General features: G+C 40.5%; 1 protein-coding gene across 7 annotated transcripts in view; it reads right to left on the reverse strand.

Annotated features, from left to right (window-relative positions):
- Window positions 1–23975, reverse strand: part of DIAPH2 (diaphanous related formin 2) — a 939982-nt gene that overhangs the window by 211026 nt on the left and 704981 nt on the right. Inside the window, exon 26 of one of the 7 annotated variants that reach the window (XM_036305332.1) lies at window positions 2942–4197. The exons of the other annotated variants lie outside the window; for them this stretch is intronic. Coding sequence (XP_036161225.1) covers window positions 4162–4197 — 36 coding nt within the window. The 3' untranslated portion in view covers window positions 2942–4161. Of the gene's footprint in view, window positions 1–2941; window positions 4198–23975 lie in introns of those variants that run through there. 7 annotated transcript variants of the gene reach the window in all.

Consider the following 23975-nt stretch of genomic DNA (forward strand, 5'->3'; position numbering starts at 1 on the left):
GGCCTTTAAGGGCTGAGAGATATGGTTTAAATCTGGCTGTCTAGTGACAATCATGTTTTATCCCCTTGGGCAATTTACTTAACTGAGCCAAGCCTCCTTTCCTGATCTATGAAATACCTGGACTTGAGAGTTGTTTTGCAATTTAATGAGAAGTTGCACATAAAGCCATTAAGCACAGTGCCTGGTATTGTGTTCAATGAATGGTGGTGGGTTATCCTATATAATAAAAGGGTAATATGAAGATTGTCCCCTCTATCAGGAGTTTGACCGGAGTTCGACCAGGTGGTGGGGCCGGCCTGCCAACCACCGCATCCCCTCCATCTGGCTGGCCCCACCCCGGATACACCACCCCCCTCAACCCCAATCAGGGCGGACCCCATCCATGCACAAATTCATGCACTGGGCCTCTACTCATTATCAGATTATTCCACAGTTGGTCAATACCAATGCTCTATGCCAGTGGTTGGCAAAATGCGCCTTGGAAAACTGTGGCTTGCGAGCCACATGCGGCTCTTTGGCCCCTTGAGTGTGGCTCTTCCACAAAATACCGACTTCTGCACATGGGCCATGAAGTTTCAATCGCACTCTATGTGCACGCCCGCACGTGGTATTTTGTGGAAGAGCCAGTCAAGGGGCCAAAGAGCTGCATGTGGCTCGTGAGCTGCAGTTTGCCGACCATGGCTCTATGCAATTCAGGGTCTGGATTCCATTTCACTCAACCTAGGAGTATGGCCATGTATGGACATACTTATTGGGGAGAAGGAAGAATCCTTCGTGCTATGGCTATTTTGCAGAATCAGGTAAAAATATGAACAAACCACACTCATTCTCTCTCATACCTACAAACTTTGAACAAACAATAGGACTTGCCTTCCTGAAGCCACGAGAACAAAGACAGAGAGAGAATGAACAACAGAAGTTTGTGGGAAACATTCTTTTTTTAATATACCATATTGGACAAATCTAAGACACAAAAAACATCACTGAATATCTTGTTCTGTGGAGCAATAATGAAATTCACACATCATCTTACTTAAGGTTCAACACACCTTCGGGGACTATTTGCATACACTGGGGGGATAAAGTTTCCTGGAAGAAGGCAGTGTTTTGTTTTTGCGTTGTTTGTTTTTAAACATCTGGAGTTAGGTCTCTCATCTCCCTGAGAAAATGAAGCACAAACTAAAAAAGAAAGGCCATTAGATTTGGAAATTAGGAGTTTACTTTTATTTCTTTTGTGAGTATTTATCTCAGAACGCAGTATTCACTTGTTCTGCCTAAAGGTTTACGGGGGAGTCGGGAGAATGAGCCTACACACCGTCCTCTACCCCAGGCCTGGCTGAGCTTTCTCATACACTTTTGCCACCTTTACCCTTAAGAGACTGCTAGTCTTGCTGGAAAACCTTGTACTGAAGGATTTCAAATACAAGATAAGCTGAATGGTAAAACCTTTTTGCTTGTTGGTGGGGTTCTCATTTAATCCCAGGCACAACAGGAGGCAAAATAGATAGAGCTGGAAAGTCTGTCCAGACCCTGTCCTTTCCCTGTCCCAGAGATGCCCTGAGCATGGCCATGAACATAAAAGGCAATTGTACATATGACACCTTTTCATCATTTTACCAAAACATTTCTTTAACAAAATTCTCCCTCCTCTTGTACTATGCTTCATATAGATAGATACCTAACACATTCTTTGCTTGAGTTGTTTTGACAGCTAGTGTCATATTGGCCATTTGCTGCATGTGCCTGCAACCAAGGATAAGAGTTGTTGAGACACGCAGCTCCTGATGTTATGTTACACTAACTGAAGTGTAACATGGGCGGAATCCCCTATTTGTCAGTATAAGTGGATGGAAATCCTAACGAATGCCAAAGGTAAATCAGGACTCATATACTCTTCCTGATCTTTCTCAATCCCATTTCAGAATGATCATGTCAGGTTCCAAATGGGAAAATGTGAGCCAAGATGAGTTTTTCAGCATTTGAACACAGCATTAAACAACCAGATGATTAGAGGAAAAACCTACATAAGATGGTGGCAATAAGTCATTAGATTTTTCACCTTCAAGTAGGGACGAATTAAGGCTTTCCATTAAAGAAAGGAAAGAATCCTCCACTTTAATTAACATCAAACAACATTGGCTATTCCTTTTCTATAATTGTTCACCGTGTTTAAAGGGCATATTGGATTGAAGGAGACATGACAAATGCTTGGGGCAAAGACTTTGCAGCTGCAGCAACTACACTGAGAATCAGTATGTCTGAAGAATGATCAGCACTTTAATCCTGCTAAACTTTTCTTTCCCAGAGATTTCCACTTCTTATGGTACTAGTGACCCAGGTTCCTCTTACGCAAGATCTCATGAATATTTCACCAACCGACTACGATTAGAACTTTCTCAGTGAGGTCACTGAAACCTTAATTAGCTTGCTCAAGTACTTGCTCATGTAACAGACATTGAACACATGTGTTGATACTGCAGTTAGATGGGGATTAAAGTTGTGCTTATTGTCATATGTAAATACGAGAGACCTGGTGCATGGATTCGTGCACGGGTGGGGTCCTTTGACCTGGCCAGCAATTGGGGCCAATGGGGGGGGGAGGGCAGCCGGCCTGGGAGAGGGGCTGTGGGAGGTTGGCCAGCCACCGGGGGAGGGACCACAGGAGGTTGGCCGGCCGAGGGACGTTGCCTGTGGGAATGCACTGATCACCAGGGGGCAGCTCCTGCATTGAGCATCTGCCCCCTGGTGGTCAGTGCACATCATAGCAACTGGTCAACTGATCGGTCATTCAGTTGCTTAGGCTTTTTAAAAAATATATATTTTATTGATATTTTACAGAGAGGAAGGGAGAGGGATAGTTAGAAACATCGATGAGAGAGAAACACCAATCAGCTGCCTCCTGCACACTCCCTACTGGGGATGTGCCCGCAACCAAGGTACATGCCCTTGACTGGAATCGAACCTGGGACCCTTCAGTCTGCAGGCCGACGCTCTATCCTGAGCCAAACCAGTTAGGGCTAGGCTTTTATATATATAGATGGTATGAATCATATATAGATGGTATGATGGACCATAGGTAACATGATAAACCAAATCAAACAAAAGAACACATGTTCTGCTATCTTAGATTGCTGAGACACTGTGTCCCTTACTTCCTATAGACCTATAGGCCAGACTGCTCGCTCTCATTCTCTTTCTAGACTACACTGCCCTCTCCCACCCTTCAAGGCCTTACTTGATCTGGCCCACTGCTTCTCTGACCCCATCTTCTTCATCATTCTGTCCCAGCCCACTGGTCTCCTTCCCTCCGTGCCTTTACATTGGTGTTCCCTTTGCTCCAGCTCCATCAAGTCTATGCTTAAATGCCCCCTTAATAGTGATGCACTCCCTGACCACTTTCCATAAAATAACCCCAAATAAACTCCCTAACTCCCTACTGTGGTCTTCATAACAGAAAAGGTCAAAACCTAGTGACACTTTAGAAACTCTTCACATTTTCTAAGAATTAGCAGCCAGGGCTAGTTTATTTATGTAACAACACTTTTCAGCCTGGGGATTCTCAAAAACATTAAATTACCAACAACATCTCTACACATAGTACCATAGCTCCTTGCGCACCTATTTCTTTATTGTGAAAAACATTAGTGGCCTTGAAATAAGCATTACCCACCTTTGAATGGTGGTTTCTTCCTAATCATTCATAGGCTATGGTTCCCTGACAATTAGGTATTTTCTTAAAAATGCCAATGCTTGATGTTTCTGAGGCCTGATATCTATGCCATTTGCCATCCTGACAGAGCTCAACCCTGCAGTGAAAATTCACTTCTGCAGAGATTAGTGCTGACAAGGAACCTCCAAGGTGAAAAGGAAAGTTGTGTCCCAATTTTGAAAATGAGTCTTTGATTCGAGTGAGATATTTTCAGGATCCACAAACATCAGTAATACACAGCTTTCCCAGCGATCTTTTGGTTTCAGACAAAACTGTCTCAGGTTTGGGGGCGGGGGGAAGGTTTACTAGTACATGAAAAGTTCCTTGAGTATATTTGTATAAATGACTCTCTCTGGTAGAGGGGAGACTCATAGAAGAAACTGATGGGCTACAGGTGAAGGAGCCAGTGAAGTAAATGCCAGCACATGTTCATAGAAGCAGCCCTCTTGAATTCAGCACAACCTACTGTTGTGCTCACTGCTCAGCCTCTGTAGGAAACAAATAAAAATTTAATGTGTCTTTCACATGCTGTACATATCTGGAGGTTTGACAGACAAATAGATCTTTGCATGCCAGCATGGTTGTGAAGAGAATCACAAAGGTAAATTATTAAAAGTGAGAAGGAAAAAAGGACTATGTGCAAATCTTCTTGATATTAAACTGCAGTTAGTTACAAAGGAGTAGTGCACTGATAATGCAGGCTAGCTGTGGTCCCCAAGGCCTTCTTTTAAAATTTGCTTTCCAACTGCAAAAACATGTGATCTGAAGTTGGAGGAAAAACTGTCTTTCCCGTCACAGACTATCAGAATGCTGAACTCTGATGAGCTAGAAACTAATCTACAATCTGTAGCATGGAGGTTTCAAGTGCTGCATGTTCCTGCAGACACATTTTTTTCTTAGCAGGTACCTGGGAAAGAAAAGCAATTGAGATCCACATGCCTTTATGGACCTCTACTTGGTTCAAGTCTATGAAGTGCTTTGAGTGCGTATAGAAAGTCAACCTATAAATTAATTTTATCTTGATCCAAAGGAAGAAAATGAAACGCTAAAGTTACTGATACAATATTTAAATGGGAAAATGTCTTGGAGAGATACTGTTGCGGGGAAAGGACAAAGCAATGGTATCTTACAGGCCCGAGAGCTGGGTTTGCTGCTGTACTACCAGTACTGTCACCACCTTACAGGATGGAAGAGGCGGCACAATCAATAAGGTTTCTGATGAGGCCAGTTTGGGTGGGTTGAAAAGCACCCAGAGACTTGGAAAATACTTTGAAATGACCTTGACAAATAGAAATACGAAGTCAGACAGGAAGGACCCTCAAGAAATGCTGGCTCTATCATCTTCTGACTGCAAACAGGGTTCCTTGACCTCCTGCAGGAACCTGTGCTGATAGTTAATCACTTCTACAAGAAAATACTTCCTCATGTTGAACTACAAGCTGTCGGATCCTTAAGCCCATATCATGTCTATTGGTTGTTGTGAAATAAAAACCTGGTCAGTTTCTTCCTTAATATTTTTTCACACAGGTGTAAGTTGTCACCAGAACAAGTGGTGCCTGTGACAACTTGAGTTCCACAGAAGTGAAACTAATCCTCAAATGCAATGCAGGTAAATTGCTTTGTTTGTAGGGTAAAGGTTGTATATGTGTGTGGCGGGGGAGGGGGCAGTCAGACAGGCCCTTAGGATAATCTGTTGGACCCCATTAAGTAAGCCATGCAATACCATTTTCTAGAACTCTCTCCTCTCTCATAGTTTCTTCTAAACTTTTAATAATGTTAAGGTTTTCCTCTGGCTCTTATCTCTACTTGTTGGACATTATTTTTTAAATGATTGGCTTCTTTATCCTCATATGCACCTCCCCCCCCCCAGAAAAAAAAAACTGTACAAAACTGGAAAGGATAACCTAAGAGATGGGCTAACAAATATCCCATGTAAGAATATTTCCAATTTTTCAGGCTCTAATTCTCCTAACATATCATAGCAGTTGTTTTATAACATTTTAAGGAGCAATGCTTAACTTTTCAGATTGGTTCCAAGTTATCTGTTGAAATCATGAATCCTGTTCTTCAGAGAACCACCTTGGGAAGCCATACAGTTATTTTGTTGAGGGCTCTTTCTCTGTGATTGAACCTGCTCTTTCAGAATTAAAATCTAAATCAAATGAAATCAGTCTCATTTTAGATTCACAATATTTTTAAAATTTATTTATTGGTGAGAGAGAGAGGAAGAGAGAGAAACATCAATTTGTTGTTCCACGTATCCATTCATCGGTTGATTCCTTGGCACATCAGAACACAGCTTTAACCAACGGAGCTATCTGGCTAGGCCTAGACCAGTGGTTCTCAACCTTCTGGCCCTTTAAATACAGTTCCTCATGTTGTGACCCCAACCATAAAATTATTTTTGTTGCTACTTCATAACTGTAATTTTGCTACTGTTATGAATCATAATGTAAATATCTGATATGCAGGATGTATTTAGGCGACCCCTGTGAAAGGGTCATTCAACCCCCAAAGGGGTCGCGACCCACAGGTTGAGAACCGCTGGCCTAGATTCACAATATTTTTGACAAGAGATTTCGTTACTTTGGTTGTACATCTTATTAATAAATCTTGGCTCAATGTCACTTTGAACTGTTTTCAAAAATCAAATCCACTCTCAAATTGCCAAGATTTAGTACCCCTGAAAAGATCTAATTCCTAACTGAACTTGATTTTATTTCTGAGGGAATACCCAAAAGAAAAAAAAAATTTTAAATATATTTTCTTGATTTTTTTTTTTTTTTTTACAGAGAGGAAGGGAAAGAGAGAGAGAGTTAGAAACATCGATGAGAGAGAAACATCGATCAGCTGCCTCCTGCACACCCCCCACTGGGGATGTGCCCACAACCAAGGTACATGCCCTTGACCAGAATCAAACCCGGGACCCTTCATTCCGCAGGCCGATGCTTTATCCACTGAGCCAAACCGGTTACAGCAAGAAAAATTTTTTTAATGAAGTGTTATACATCCTTCTGGACATATGGCCATTGATACTTTTTCCTTCCTCTAGGCCAGGGGTGGGGAACATTGGGCCCACGGGCTGTATACGGCCCTCAAAATCACTTGGTCTGGCCCTGCCATGGCATTAGGGTGAGTTAAATATTTGACCAAATGTAGAACGCTAATTTTTAAGTTGATAATTTTGTATAGCCTGCAAATTATGTTATAAATATCCAAATGGCCCTTGGCAGAAAAAAAGGTTCCCCACCCCTGATCTAGGTGATGGGAGAGACAGGGAAGAGGCCAAGGAAGCAGAAAAGCTAAGCTAAATGTAGCCCTATTTGTATCCAGTGACCTGTACCTTTATTGAGAACCAGGAAACATTCATTCATTCGTTGAGTATATACCATGTATTGTCACATACTGTTCTAGTTCCTGGGAGATCAACAAGGAGCATTACAGACATGGCTTTTGCATTCCTGGCACTTAGGAATCATCCAAAGAAGCACTACAGTGTTTGTCCTCTTTTAGTCAATTTTCCACTCACTCACCTGGAGCACTGTCTTACTGTCAGTTGAAATAATATTCTAGTCTAGAATATAGATCCTGTTTTTTACAAATCATCATTAGGAATGAATGTCACATGGGAAGGAATAAAAATCTTAGCAAACGAAGAGAGATTTCTTTATTTTGGACTAGATGGCACCAATTCTTTCATAGAAGTTAAAATGGTTTTGGTCAATTTGCTTTTCACAAAGCCACCTTGATTGCCAGCCAGAACTCTGCACTCTTCTAAGTAGAAAGTGATTATTTGATGAGTTGTGAGCCTACCTGCCAGGATATTGACAGCAAGATGTCTTTCCAGTACTTATGGGGTAGCACCTTTCCCTTTATTGAAGTTGTGTGAACAATCAGAGTAATTCTCATATGTAGAGAAATACATATAACGTGAAACAACTAGTAGAAGGCAAACAATACAAATAAAAAAGGAAGAATTGATGATACATGGGGGAAAAAAAATGGCAACACAGCCCCTAGAGGTCACAGTGGTCCATGCCATATTGTTGGTAAGGGAAATGTCAGTTTCATTAGTTAGAAAGAGAGCACACCTTACAGCTCTCCTCCATGAGATTAAGTTAGAGACCCTAAGGACTGCTTCACTAACCACTGCTACAAGATGCACTCCAGTTTTCTATATGTCTGTTAAATATTTAACATGCATTCAGACATCCATATATTTCCTTTATGCATTTTGCTTCAGTCTTGGCTAAGTTTAACAGCCTCTGAAAGGGCAGGCACTGTGTTGGTTTTAGTCTGGTGTGTGTGTGTGTGTGTGTGTGTGTGTGTAAGTGTATTATATTCAGATAAGAGGTCTTAAGTATAAAACGGATATAGCACCTATACAAAGGAGACATGCAATAACTTTCTTAATTATTGAAGGCAGTGAAGATTAATTTAGTGTAAATACTAGCTTTGCACATGTGATAGCATTTATCCTTTTTGACAGTTGGACTTTTTAAAATTTTATTATTTTTTTAACTTCATTTTTATTATTGACACTATTACAGTATCCCCATTTTCTCCCCCTTTGCCCATCTCCAACCAGCTCCCGTCCTCCCTTCCCTCTGGCCATAACCACACTGTTGTCTCTGTCTATGGGTTATGCATATATATTTTTGGCTAATCTTTTCACTTTCTTTCATCCAGTCCCCCCACCCTCTCCTCTCTGACAGCTGTCAGTCTGTTCCATGCCTCGGTTTCTATGCTGTTAATTTATTTTGTTCATTAGATTCCACATATAAGTGAGATCATATGGTATTTGTCTTTCTCTGACTGGCTTATTTCACTTAGCGAAATACTCTCCAGGTCCATCCATTCTGTCACAAAAGGTAAGATTTCCTTCTTTTTTACAGGAGCATAGTACTCCATTGTGTAAATGTGCCACAGCCTTTTTATCCAATCATTTACTGATGGGCACTTGGGCTGTTTCCAGATTTTAGCTATTATAAATTGTGCTGCTATGTACATAGGGGTGCATATATTCTTTCGAATTAGTGTTTCAGGTTTCTTAGCATATATTTCCAGAACTGGAATTGCTGGGTCAAATGGGAGTTCCATTTTTAATTTTTTGAAGAAACTCCATACTGTTTCCCACAGTGGCTGTGCCAGTCTGCATTCCCACCAGTGTATGAGGATATTCTTTTCTCCACACCCTCACCAGCACTTGTTGTTTGTTGATTTATTGATGGTAGCCATTCTGGCAGGTGTGAGGTGACACTTCATTGTGGTTTTAATTTGCATGTCTCAGATGATTAGTGACCTAGAGCATTTATTCACATGTCTATTGGCCATTTGTATGTTCACTTTGGAGAAGTGTCTACTCAGGTTGGCCCTTTTTAAAAAGAGCTGTGTTTAATTTATAGGCAGAACACCTCTGGTGGCAGAGACAGATTTACCATGAAGCTAACAAAACAAAACATCAGGACCTCTCACTTGCATGGGAGGGGCACTGGCAATGTGCTCACCTGGCCGTATGTCTTTATAAATTTTGCTATATACATATATATAGTTAATATGCAAAGTGCCCCCTTGGGAGTTCAACCAGAAGTCTTGGAGTACGATCGCTCGCTATGACATGCACTGACCACCAGGGGGTGGCATGGAACATGGCAGGAAACCAGTGGCTGCAGGGCACTGAAGGAGCTAGGGAAGGAGGCGGGGAGGCGGGGAATCTGATGGGCCCTGATCGCTGGCCAGGCCTAGGGACCCTACCAGTGCACAAATTTTGTGCACTGGGCCTCTAATAGAAAGATATTTTTATATTCTTTAAAAAAAAAATGGTTCCACCCAAAATGTATAAATGCAGGCCTCACAAATCTGGATCCTCCTCTGTTGAAGGGATTTATATAAACCTGAAAAAGAAGTCTGATAAGAACAAAAGAAGTGCTAAAAGTTTGGGAAATGCCAAACAATGAACAGAATATGGATAAATAACCTGAGGGAACATGGGGCTAAGGGATATAACTATATCCATGGACATGAACTGGATGTTTATTTAAAGGATAAAGCTTATCAGGTATGTTCCATATTTCCAGAAGGCAGAATAATAGTGCCTGAATCTGAAATCTAAGAAAAGAAAGTCTGAGAATTAAAAAGAACTTTATAGCAAGAATGGCAAAGAGGTGGAACCAAGTGAAATTATGAAAGTGCTTTCTCTAGAAATGTGTTGAAAGATTAGCTAGTTAGCTGCTAACAGGTTGGGAAAACATGCCAGGAACCTGAGCTGTGTGAGAAATCCATGTGAATTCCAACTCTCCGTTTCTATTCTGGGATATTTTGACTGTATAGGATATGTATTTGAGTCATTCATTTATAAAACAGGATAAATAAAATGAATATACAATTTCATGTCTCTCTTAATATCACAAATCTGGGTTGCTATAGCCAGAAAGAGTTGATCTGTGAAAATATCTGACTACCATATTATAATGTGGATCACTGAAAAATTGGGTTTGGATGGGACGGAGGTTGGAAATGAGATATTCTGCTTTAAGATCTCCTTTTCAAAACTAGAAATAATAAGGACGTTATTATATAGTGGTGATTGCATTCTGGGAAGCAAGCCATTCCATCTGTATGTGAGCACAGTGGCTACATTCCGCAATGTAAAACCCATCTCACTTGTGATTATATCCTTGATCATGACCTAGATTTGGTCAAATACCATTGCTTACTTACTGATGGGAATATCCTTTTCTTACTATGCTAATGATCTACTGCCCTCTCCTTTACCTCCTTCCTCCCTGGGTACTGTGCCATTATTTATAGAGGAGTTTTCTGGCTTCATCATGAATCTTCCACTTAAGTTGCCTTATTTATTGGTATAGAGGGATTTTGCCATTAGGTTTGACATGTTGGACAAATAGCTTACTAAGGGATTTAGGGAGTTTATGGACACACCAGATTTTATTTCCTGTACAAAACTTTGCAATAATAAACGCCATGTTTTAGATTTGACTTCTTTCAATGTGAACTTCTGTAGAATGTCTCTTTGACTCATAGGTTCTCAAGTACAATGCAATGTTACTTTCTGGATATTGAAGTGTTTATGCTTAAGTACTTACAAAGGTAAATGATGATGCAATAATGTACTTAACAAATTTAATGTGACTAGCTTTTACACCATGTATGACTATTTCTCATCTTTTAAAGTGCAGCAGCTCACCCTGACCAGTGTTGCTCGATGGTTAGAGTGTTGGCCCACACACTGAAGAGTCACGGATTCGACTCCTGGTCAAGGGCACATACTTCTGTTGCAGGTTTGCTCCATGGCACCAGTCGGACTATGTGCAGGAGACAACCAATCGATGTGTCTCTCTCACTTTTCCTCTCTCTTTATCTCTCCCCCTCCCTCCCTTCTATTCTCTCTAAAAATCAATGGAAAAACATCCTCAGGTGAGGATTAATAAAAATAAATAAATAAATAAATAAATAAATAAATAAATAAATAAATTGCAGTAGCTCCCCTAGAAAGAAATTGAAACTTTTTCCCTCTCTTCAAAGGGTCTTTGAAGATGGCAAGACTTAGAGAAGGTGGAAAGATCAGGTATATGTTTGAAGAGTCCTTCTCTAAAGATTTTTATCATAAAGAGAAAAAAAATCCTAGAGATATAAGCAGGGGAATAGCTGGCTATGGATAAATAATGAAGATCTAAGGGGTCATAGTCAGTCACAAGGGAATAGTAAATCACAAAGTGATGCTGACAAATGGCAGGCTGTGTACTGGAATGCACAACACAGGGACTTCCGGTACCCGCTGAAAGCACTGCCTAAGAGTTACACCTGGAACAGAGAGTTCATTTTGGGATTTCACAACTTAGACTGATGTGGTGAATGTAGACAAGTTTAAGTACTTTAGTCAAATATTTGCTGAATCGATGTTGATGAAAAGTCAAAGGAGTCATTAAAATAATGAAAGGTTTTTGAAAAACTGGCAGAGAGAGTAGGAAAGGAGGAGAGAGCAGCCAGAGGGTTTTGAAACATTTAATACAAGGCCATTTATTCTTAGATTTCCAGCACAGGAGGGGAATGATTGCTAGTTACAAATATGGTGACTGATCAATAACTGTTTGCTGGCTACTTCTATGTGCCACATACTCTGCTGTGTGATAAAAACTCAAAGACAAGTGAGATACATATACTCTAGGAATGTGCCGCTTAAACAAGCCAGTAGGTCTGCACATCCCTAATTGTAATGAGTGGTGTGTTACAGCACCATGTTAATAATGTTTAATATGAGCATATGAAATAGGGAGCAATTATTTCTCCCTGGAGTTGGGGAAGGGGGTATTAGGAAAGACACAATGCAGAAAGTAGCCACTGAATGGAGTCTTAAAGGATGAAAGTTATATCTTCAGTAAAAGGAAGATTGTGAGCATGATTGCATATAAAGTAGAGAAAAAATAATGTAGTTGGGGGTAGTTAAGAGTGGCAACAGTTTCCAAATGCTAGTTTAGACTTTATTGTCACTCATGGGAAGCCATAAAAGGTCTCTGGGAAAGGAGGTTTCCCAATGAGGTCTGTGCTTTGGAAAGAAATATCTGGCAGTTGTGGGAAGACAGCTGGGAGGGTGCTAAGCCTGAAATCAGATGATGGAACAGATTACTGCAGAAGTCCAGGGAGGACAGCAAATACCCCAACTCGGGCAGACAAAGTGAGGCTGTTTCAGGCAGAATCAGCATGAACTTGAGATTGAACAGATGTGAATAGGGAGGAAGAAGAAGATATCAAGTTGTGCCATTAACCAACACAGGGAATATGGGAGGAAATTGGGAAAAGATGCAATGGTTTCCATTTTGAATATGCCTGAGCTTGACACAGTTGTGGGAAATCTAGTTAGAGGCATCCAACAAACAATAAACTGAAGTCTAGAACTGAAGGATAAACTCATAATTCACAAAAGAGTAGAAACCATGCGAACAGATATAAATTGCCCAGCAATGATTTTGTTGGACCAAGGGTAGACCCTTCGTAATGCTCACATTCAAGGTGGAAGGATGAGGGTCCAAAGAAATAGACTGAAGAGAGATTTCTACTGAAAATCAAAACCAAGAAATCCTGGCCTCATTATGACAAAGGATTGTTCCCTGGTGAGGCTGTGTGTGTCTCATACTATAAGGTAGAGTGGGGAGAAATGTGGAATATAAAGCATACACTGTGTTCCTAATATAATATAGGCACTGCATGTCTTTTTGTCTCCAGGGATGTATAACTGAGGTCAAGACTACTGGCTAAGCATGACTTGGGTTTCACACACCAAGCCTGGGTTCAGCCCCTGCAGGCATCCTGTGTAACATGCCAGAGGAGTGCAATATTTCTGCCTCAGGGATAATACATAGAGAAGTGACTGTCACCTGGAAAGGAAAGGGGAAATCGACAGCCAAGATGATGCTACATCTTCTCCAAAGCTATACCCTCTCAAGGAAAGGCTGCACTGGAAAGTTGAAAAGCAAGAGACTGTATGATTTCTATGACTTCCCAGTCAGAATCTCTCCTCGCCACCTTGTTTGCATGCTCTATGTTAAAAGCCCGCAAGCTCTTTTTGTAAAGGGCCAGACGGTGAACATTTTTACGGTTATGGGTCATATGGACTCCGTCTCAACTACTCAGCACTGCTATTTTAGAGTGAAAGCAGCCACAGACAAGGCATAAATAGATGAGCACGGCTGTGCGCCAATACAACTTATTTACAAAGGCAGAGGGCAGGCTGGATGTGGGCCCTGGGTCACAGGATGGCTGGTCCCTGACCTTTCTCATGGGGGAGGCCATTACCACAGGATGCCCATCCGAAAAGCCAACATCATAAAGCTGGATTATGAGATCACAACATACAGGTTAAGTTGTGGAATGTTCTTGATGGGAAAAAGATATTCTAGACCCAGGAAGAGTAGGCAGCCAAGCACAGGATGCTCTTCCAGAGGTAAAGAAGGCTGCCTTTCCCCCAAATATCTCCCCGAGCAGCTAGCCACGCTGCAAGCAGTTCTTGTCAGTAGAATTGCTCTGCTGGAAGGCATTATCCTGAATTTACAGGGCATGTATGTAGCACAGAGTGAGTGACACACGAGTACTGATTAGTTTATCAGATCAACTAGATGACAGCCAGCAGAGATCAAGGACCAGGACAAATGGAATCCAAGATGAACTGTCTTTGTAAATTCCTTATTTTTCATATATTTGGCACTAAAAATAGGCTTTTCTCCACTACATGCTTTGTTATATATGCCATCTTTTATCAGCTCTTCCTGTTTAGAAACTCATTTTGGAATATTAATGTCTATCTTCCAAAATAAGGCATCTGAGTTATCCTTGGGGAAGAAGCAAGCACTGAGGCTGAATTAGTATTTGTCTGAAGTACTCTTTTGCTCATGTTTGTCTTCTCTTGAAAAGGGACCGGTGTTAATTAATAAGGACAAGAGCCATGGCTTTAGACATAATACTGGGAAAAGGAAGCCATTTTCTCATGAGCTTCCTCTTCTAGGTTTTGAATTTGACCTGTGTCTAAGAGCAGTCAATGTGCCATGGCTCTAGGTATAGATCTCTGTATACCCTCCTTACGCCAGAAGACAATATTACAATGTTTCCACTGAAATGATAAAACCCTTGGCAAGACACTCAAGTGGGAACAGTGTTCATTTTTATTTCTCTACTACATAAGGATACACAACTTATGAAAGAGTTTATGTGCAGATCATCTCACTGTAATTAGTGATATCTTCTAAAGAGGAAAACTCAGTGGTTCATGTATTTAAGGCAAAAGCTATAATGCCAAAATCTAAAGCTTAACTTAAAATACTGATTGTACAAGGAACTTTATAATTAATAGTAAACCTTTCAGACATTGTCATATGGCCATTCATTCTGCTTGACACATTTGAACATATAATATAATTTTCCTAATTATGTTTATAGTTTATTGTCTCACTTTCCCCATCACAAATTAAGCTCTATGAGGACAGAGATTTTAGTAAACTAAACAGTCCCAGTGGTTAGAACAGGGTCTAATTTAGTCGGCACTCAATAAATATTTGTGGAATAAATTAACGAGAAAAAGCAGGCAAGCAAACTAGAAAAGCAGAGCTGTCCTAGATAAGTACATTCCAGCTAAAGACAGAAAACAAACAGGAAAGGATAACTTGAAAATAAACGAATAATGTTTTTTATTTACATTCCTATTCCCCAAGATTTTTTAAGCTACCTAAATGAATACCAGTATGCATTTCACGATACATCTTATTCATTTGTATTTTGCCAATTCATTTGTATTTTCCAATTCATTTGGAACTTTTGACAATTCAAACAATGCCAAGCAGCAATGTACTTTTGTGCTATCTATTTTACAGAAACTGTTAGTTGCCTGCCTTAATCCATCTCATATCAATTGCTGGCAGAGCCCTAGACTGGTTGGCTGCTCACTCTGCACAGTCACATGCTCAGGGAAGGGGCCCAGCCCCAGCCCCAGCCCCAGGCCCAGGCCCAGCCCCAGCGGTGAATCATGATTGGTCTAAGATTCTCCTTGATTGTGATAGTTTGGAGACGGGAATGTGATCTAATCTGGACAACAGAATTTGAAGAAAATATCTGCCCAGGAGCTTCTGGAAACATTTTTCTGCTTGATAAAAAAAACCTTTTGTTAGTTAGATATCATTATATTTGCATGTGATGCCTGGAACAATTGTAATCATTTTGCAACCATGAGCCAACATGCCAACATACTAAGCTACCGAATTAACCAAATCTGTTACTGCCTTACTTCCTGCGATGCGGGAGAATAAAACCATATTCTCAAGCTAATTTTGGTTATACTTTCTGTGACTTGGAAGCCAAAAGCATCCTGATAGACTATGAGAAAGAGCATATGCCAAAACATGCTAGTGTACTTAAAAACAAAGTTAAAGCAATTATTTTCAGGGGCTCATAAAAATATCTGAACAACGATATCTACAGACACAAACAGCTATAGTAACAGTTATAAGCTAATTTGGCCTATATATTAAAATCTGCTACCTAAAGGGTTATCTAAAAATATATTTTGCCTAAATTATTCTCAAATATAAAAATAAGTATATTTCTATGAAAATATTATATGCTTTAGACTTGTAATGTAGTGTGAGTGAACAACCACATGATTATGATATATTAAAGAGACAATCTTAAATTGATTTTTTATCTATAAATCTTATTTTGTTGTTGTTAATCCTCACCCGAGGATATTTTTCCATTGATTTTTAGGGAGAGTAGAAGAGAGAGGGAAAGACAGAGAGAAACATCCATGTGAGAGAAACACATTGACTAGTTGCCTCCTGCATAAGCCCCGACCAGGGCCGGGCCAGGGGGGAGCCTGCGACCAAGGTATGTGTCCTTGACCTGAATCAAACCCGGGACTCTTTGGTCTGCAGGCCGATGCTCTATCAACTGAGTCAAAACAGCTAGGGCTAAATCTTGTATTTTAAACTAAGGTACACACACATGGCCAAGTAGTTCCTGGTAGATGCCATCTGATGAAGGAGGATGCCTTCTAACACTAAAGATAACCTTCAAAATAAAGTTTCCAATTGGTTGGGGACATAAACCCTTATCTCCCATCTACAGATTTTATTGGTCCCTACAAGTTATATCTATTATTTTACCCACATTTTAGTTAATCATCTGTCTTGCTCTTCCTAATCACTGTTGCATTTATGTCTCTAATGTATATGAAACTTTGGGTGTTTTTAACTCCTAGACTAAAGACAATTGAGCAGAAACAAATTATATGCTACTCAAACTATTCCATGTCCAGTATATAAAAGTTTGGTGCTTTTGTGCACTATTAGTAAAATTTAAAAAATAATTTCAGGCAAACCATCATATTGAGTAACCTATTAATTTGAACACAGAATTCATAAGATCTTGAAGAATAATGAGCTTCAAAGATCTTCCATTTCAAAATGCCAGCATTTGAATGGATGTACATTCTTTTCCCTGGCTTTTCAGGAATACTGTGTAATCTCTGATTTGCCCACAAACCACATTATGAATATCAGGAAATTCTGATTATTGTGAGACTAAACACTTGCAGGAAATGCAATCAACTTGGGGTAGTGCACACACAATAAAATATACAGATGATGTATTATAGAATTGTGCACCTGAAGCCTATTTTATTAACCAATGCAATCCCAATAAATTCAATTAAAAAGTTAAAAAAAAGAAAATCAAAACAGATATATAAGGAAAAATAGGGACTGTTTTATCAGGATTAGAACATCTTTCAGAGCTAAGGAAAAAACACACACATTTAAGAGACTGTATTCTACAACTTTGAAATTTGGTTCACAGAGAGAAAAACATATCTACATATTTAGGACTCTGATTTTTAACTAATACTATTATCTTTGCTAAATCTTCTTTTTTCTTTTTTTATTGTCTAAAGTTTTACATATGTCTCCTTTTTCCCCAATTGACCCCCTCCCTGTTAAATCTTCTTGTGATTAAATTACAAACTTTTCTATAATTGACAGTTTCCAATTGTAAAGGTAAAAACAGTCTATTTGAGGTAAATGGTTCTTAAATCAAAATGTAGGGAGTGCCACCCAAATGTATACACACACTTTGAATAATTACTTATAAAGGCACTATTTATTAAAACACATTTCATTTTCAAAATTGAGTTCTCAGCTGTTAAAGTGTGCATACATTTTGGGGGGACACCCTGTATACAGTAGAGTGCTTATAGCAGAGTGCTTATAAAACACGAGTGTGAGTGGGACCAACCGGCAATTCACCAATTACCAATTTAAGGCCCCTTGCCACAGGGAAGTTTGGTAAAGAAAACAAAAAAAGAAGGCACGATGTCATTAGTCTATTTAGGTGGCTTCCAATAGTCAATTATGGTTGATCTCTTCCCACCCATCCACCCCCAACTTCCCTCTGAGATTGGACAGTCTGTTCCATGTTTCCATGTCTGTGTATAACCCATGGACACAGGCAATAGGGTGGTGGAGGCCTGAGGTGGGGAGTGAATGTGGGCTATAAGGGGTCAATAGGAGTATAAAGGGGAAATATGTAATACTTTCAATGATAAAGATTTTTTTAAGAAGGCAATTATGGTTAGCGTGGTACCAAAGACCAGGTATTCAAGAAAAGGCATCATAAAATAAGTCAATTAACATTTTAATAGCAACTGAAGACATAATCTGTGGCACTATACACTAAATGCTGGTCATATCCACACAGGTATAAGGTACAAGGATTTTTACAGGTAAATATATATCTTAGGGATTAAATTTTCACAAGACTTTTATTCTTAAGAAAAACATATTTACCATCTAACTACATATGTATATACACAGAGAAATGCCTGGTAGTTCATATGCCAAGGTATCAATTTTAATTACCTCTGTCTCATAGAATTTCCATTGATTTTTTCCCCTATGGTTTTCAATTTTTCTACAATTTATATGCATGATTTTAAAATTGTATACATCATTACAAACCAGGACATCTTTCAATGATATAGAAAATATTACCTTGTAGTGATCAAATTGATAACTGAAATTATCATTATAATATTAAATTGATGTGACATAGATGCATTAACTTCTCTAGTATAAATTTTGCATGCTAATTAAAATCATCTCATATTGTTTACAAATGCATTTAAAAAAATCTTTAGCCGATAACTCTAAGCAGGGTTTCTCAATCTTGGCATTTTGGACCATATATTTCTTTGTTATGGAGAGCTGTCCTGTACACTGTAATATGTTTAGCAGCATCCCGGGCTTCACCTACTAGATACTAGTAGCAACTCTTCATTGGTTGTTGACAACCAAAAATATCTCTAGACCTTGCCCAATGTCTCCTAGGGGGCAAAATCACCCCTGGGTTAGAACCAGTGGCCTAAAGTAACACCAGACAAGTCAATCTCTAAGCAAGCAATTGACTTTGCCCTAGATCAGCAGTTCTCAACCTTGGCTGCACATTAGAATCACCTGGGAATCTTTTTAAAAATCCTGATTTCTGGGCCTCATCCTCCGGAAATTCTGTTCCTTTGTTACTAATGTTGTGGCCCCACCCCATAACAAAGAAACAAAATTTCTGGAGGATGAGGCCCAGAAATCAGGATTTTAAAAAGATTCCCAGGTGATTCTAATGTGCAGCTAAGGTTGAGAACCACTGCCCTAGATAATCTGCATGGATTGGCCTATTGTGAAGGACAGCTGTCAGTCATAAGAAGTAACTGAAGCTAAGATACTGCTTATTCAAGCATATGGTGGACCCTCTTCAGATCATAATAATAACCTGAAAGCTGCTTCCCTGGCAATGAAAAAGCTGTTTCTCCACTTTGAATTCAGCATGGAAAACTAGGAAACATATGTTTACCACTAAACATAAAAACCAAATAAGGTGGGGGAAGAACAAAAAGGAAAGAACTCCTTTAAAGGTGAAAGGCCCACAGTAGAAAAACAATGACTGGACCCAGTTCACATGCCACTTCCTCTTTAAAGCCTTCCTTAAATCCAGAAGAATAAATGCCTCTTTCCTCCATGCTCACAAGCTCTCTGTATATATGTAGCATATGTCAGTATCAGTATTTGTTCCTTTGACGGCCTTTCCCACAAGAATGTGAGCTCTGGAGGCCAACATTTTGATTTTTTCATCTTTGATCATTTAATTCATTCACTGTTTTATTAATTTATTAAGTCATTCCTATATGTCCTTAGTGATTAGCACTGTGCTTGACCCAGAATAGGCTAATTATAGTGTTGATCACGGAGGATATGAAGATAAACTCATTACATGGTAAAATGTGCTAGGATGGAGGTACGAACGCATGCAGAAAAGTTTCTAGGTCAAAATGGGGACATTAGGGAGGGCTTCTTAGATGAAGTGACTTGAATAAGTTGGTAAAGCAACTAGAGAAGAAGGGAGGGTGAGGGGAGAGGCAGTGGGCACAGCAGGCAAAAGGAGCTCCCAGGGTAGGGCTCCAAGGAGAGTCCTGCCTCCTACTACCCTGTACAGGGGTTAGGGCAGTGATGGCGAACCTATGACACGTGTGTCAGAGGTGACACGCGAACTCATTTTTTTGGTTGACTTTTCTTTGTTAAATGGCATATAAATATCAAAAATATAAATCTTTGTTTTACTATGGTTGCAAATATCAAAAAATTTCTATATGTGACATGGCACCAGAGTTAAGTTAGGGTTTTTCAAAATGCTGACACACCGAGCTCAAAAGGTTCGCCATCACTAAGGTAGGGCATCTTTTCTGATAAAAGATTGATCAGCAAATGGACAAACAAATGAGGATGAAGCAGAATGAAGAAAATCTCAGCAAGCTGAGAGGGTGGTACTGGTAGCATTGGTCTCTGTGATCTCCCTGCTCAGGTTGTAACAGGCAGGTTTGGATAAAAATCAATAGCTTTGGCCAATCTCAAGGCCACTGGGAAAGGTTGGCTTGTATACCCTACTGCTTAACTTCTAATTTTCCAACTTCCTGGGGTTTGGAGATAATTCAATAACAACTTATTTATAGGGAACACTTCCTTCCTTGAAAAATCCTATCTAAGGTATTGTTGCTAGAACTAAAGATATTGCATTTTGTTTCCTGGTTCCAGTTCTTACTAGACTTTAATAAGAAAGCAGGCATTGAAGTGATTTTGTTAATATTTTCAGTGTTAACTATTACATTGCCAGCTATTTATTTATTTATTTATTTAGAAAACACCTTTCAGACAATTATATTAAACTAGAGGCCCGGTGCACAAAATTTGTGCACGGAGGGGGGGGGGTATTCTCTCAGCCCAACCTGCACCCTCTCCAATTGGGGACCCCTTGAGGACACCCCAGACTGCTGGTTTAGGCTTGATCCCTGTTGGACATTCCTTTCACAATCTGGGACTGCTGGCTCCTAACGGCTCACTTGTCTGCCTGCCTGATCACCCCTAACTGCCCTCCCCTGCCAGCCTGGTTGCCCCTAACTTCCTCTGCCTGCCTGCCTGATCACCCCTAACTGCCCTCCCCTGCTGGCCTGATCTCACCCCCAACTGCCCACCTCTGCTGGCCAATTTGGTTCTGATTGGTCGGTTTCTATGCATCAAAAGCTCTACCTCCTAGACACTCATTGACTCCCCACAGCACCCAGATTTGGTTCTGATTGGTCAGCTCCTATGCCAGTCAACATCAAAAGCTCCACCTTCTAGGCAGCCATTGGTTCTTCACAGCACCCACATTTGGTTCTGATTGGTTGGTTCCCATGCCAGTCAGTGTCAAAAGTTCGGCCTCCTAGACAGCCATTGGTTCTTCACAGCACCCATATTTGGTTCTGATTGGTCAGTGTCTATGCCAGTCAGCATCAAAAGCTCTGCCTCCTAGGCAGCCATTGGCTCTTCACAGCACCCACATTTGGTTCTGATTGGTTGATTCCTATGCCAGTCAGCATCTCCGGGCCTATCTCTGGGCCTGATCAGAGAGGGCAGAGAAAGAAAGGCCCTGCTGCTGGTGTAGCTCAGGAAGAAAGAGGGAAAGAGAGAGGCAAGTTCTGATCAACAGCTGCCACTGAGGCTGCAGATCAGACCCTGCCTCTCTCTCTGGGTCTCAGACCCCTGGGCAGTCAGTGCTGGGTCACCATGGCAAACCAGCACTGACTGAAGGACTTCTGGGTTGGTCAGCCTTTGGTTGTGATTGGTTATTACAACCCTGGCCTTTTATATATTAGAAATGTACAGGCCAATTAAAAAGAAAGTAGTTTGCTGGAAATTATCTAGTGCCTCACTATTGAACACAAAATTGTCGTATATTTTCATTCTTTTATTTTTTTATCATATACTAGTGGCCCAGTGCATGAAATTCATGCATGGGGGCGGGGGTGTCCCTCAACTAGGCCTGCACCCTCTCCAATCTGGGATGTCTCTCTCACAATCCGGGACCACTGGCTCCTAACTGCTCACATGACTGCCTACCTGACCTTACCCACCCCCCCACCAGCCTGATTGCCCCCAACTGCCCCCCCCCACTGGCCTGCTTGCCCCCAACTGCCCTCCCCTCCTGGCCTGATTGCCCCTAACTGCTTCTGCCTAGGTCCTGCCACCATGGCTTTGTCCGGAAGGACATCTGAAAGGTCTCCCGGCCTAATTAGCATATTACCCTTTTATTAGTATAGATATTTAAAGAGCAATATTCAGCTTGCCATAAACAATTCTGACAACTTTTAGATCTATTTTTAGAAACATTTATGATACTTTACAATTTTATAATATTAACCTAAAATGTATACATAGTTAAAAACTCTTTACTAGTATACCAGTAGGCATTCCTATCATATTGGCGATTTGGGTTTTCTTTAAACCATGTATGCCATTATTACGTATTCTTTTAGTTCCTTACAATATTTAGCTTTTTTAGACAAGGAACAATAGTGTCAGAAAAATAGGACATCTACTTGTGACCCAAAGTAAACAGAATACAAGAGTTGATAGGTGACATCTTTTTCTCCAGAAGAATCCAATGATGTCTATATAATACAGTAAAGTCTGTTCTCTGGCACAGCTTGGGAATGAGGCATTCTGGTCCAATATTCTGCTTAATAGACTTACCCTATATTTTTCATGGATTGCCTATTTTTCAAAGAGTTGCAATAGATCAAAATAAACCTAAGGCTATATAGCCTGGGTGGTCCCGGTTGAGCTCAAAGGGAAGTGTGTGTGTGTGTGTGTGTGTGTGTGTGTGTGTGTGTGTGTGTGTGATTAAAGGGAGTTGGTGGGCCCTTAGGGGTTCTATTTGCATGAAAGGATTTAGGCTGGTATTTTATTTATCCCTGGCTTCTAGGAAAAGGAAGATGCATGCCTCGGTGCCTAAACAAATTAGAGGAAGGGGAGCAGTGGTGGGGTTTATGGTCTTAGGATCCCCTTCAGGTCTCTAGGACTTGAAAAAAAGAACATTTTTTAAGCCTCCCAGGAGAAAGGGATCAGGGAGAAGGGAGATGAACTGTTTTTATGAAGGGTCCTGTGAATCATGGCTCCTTCTGCACTGTGTGTAACCCCATTATGTACTGTGAGGGTTGGTGGCAAAATTGAAGCAGTAGGAGGCTGCAACCTCAGCCCAGGTGTGGTTGCTTCCACTGAGGGCCAAGCAAGCAAGTTTGTTGGCAAAAGGCATTCAGCAAAGGGGAGCCAGAGCAATGAAGGGACAGGAAGGCAGGGCTTTGTCTGTTTTTGTTCAATGTTATATTCTCATCACCCTAGAACAGCAGGCACTCAAATTCTTGTGGGGAAATATCAGGAGGTGACTGATATTTTTATAGTTGACACGCTTTGGAGCCCACAGGAGAGGACTTCAGATGTACTTCTGGGAGTTGACACTTTGCAGGAGCTTGAGTCCAGCCAGGGAGGGTAGAGGAGAGATAATTTGGGACATTTGGATTATTGTTATCACAGGTGATGAGACCTGGAGACATTTAACTTATAAATAAAACTATACTATTCAAGAGGCACAGTAGGGTCTTTGCAGTTTCTCCTGGGCATCGTCATAATATTACCATTTCACTGGCAAAGCAGAGATGTGGGAAACTGTTTATTGCCTTCACTATCTGATAAGCATAGACAGAGCACTCCCCGAAACCCCCCGAAGGCTGGGTGCCTTTGAAGCCCTAGCAAAGCCCGGAGATAGGCGCCACCTCTGTTTGTCCACCTCTGTTTGTCCAGACAGTGGTAGCTGAAACTACTCCCCCATTTATTATTATGTAAATCCTTGCTGATGGGCTAGTCTGCCTGTTGCAGGGGGTCACCTGCCTAGGGCTATGCTATAGGGGCATCCCAGATCAATAAAAGCTTGGTGAGGCCTGAGCACAGAGAGAAGTCCTTCGGGACTTGCCGCCTGGTCCCCCAATATTGCAAAATTATCTCGTGTCTTTTTCTCTCATTTGCTGTGCGGCTCCTCTTTCAGATACCGAACCCTACTCCACGCGAGTCGTGGAAGGAAACACTCGACACAGAGATGTGTCCATTTATGAGGCATCAATAGAGATTTTGGATGATGGAATTCTAGATAACAGAGTTTATATGATTGGTTAAGTCTCTTTGTTAAAGAATATATTTGGTTTCTTATGTGTGTCCACACTTTTTATAATATTGCACTAAAGTTTCCTTTAAATATTAAGTGCTTTGTGAATTGAAGGTTTAAAATGTGTCAAAATAACTTCGTCTTCTTGGATCAGGAATTATATATGCAATCTTTTGATGCAAAAATT

The sequence above is a fragment of the Myotis myotis genome, unplaced genomic scaffold (assembly GCF_014108235.1).
Source record: "Myotis myotis isolate mMyoMyo1 unplaced genomic scaffold, mMyoMyo1.p scaffold_m19_p_4, whole genome shotgun sequence".
Taxonomy (NCBI): domain Eukaryota; kingdom Metazoa; phylum Chordata; class Mammalia; order Chiroptera; family Vespertilionidae; genus Myotis; species Myotis myotis.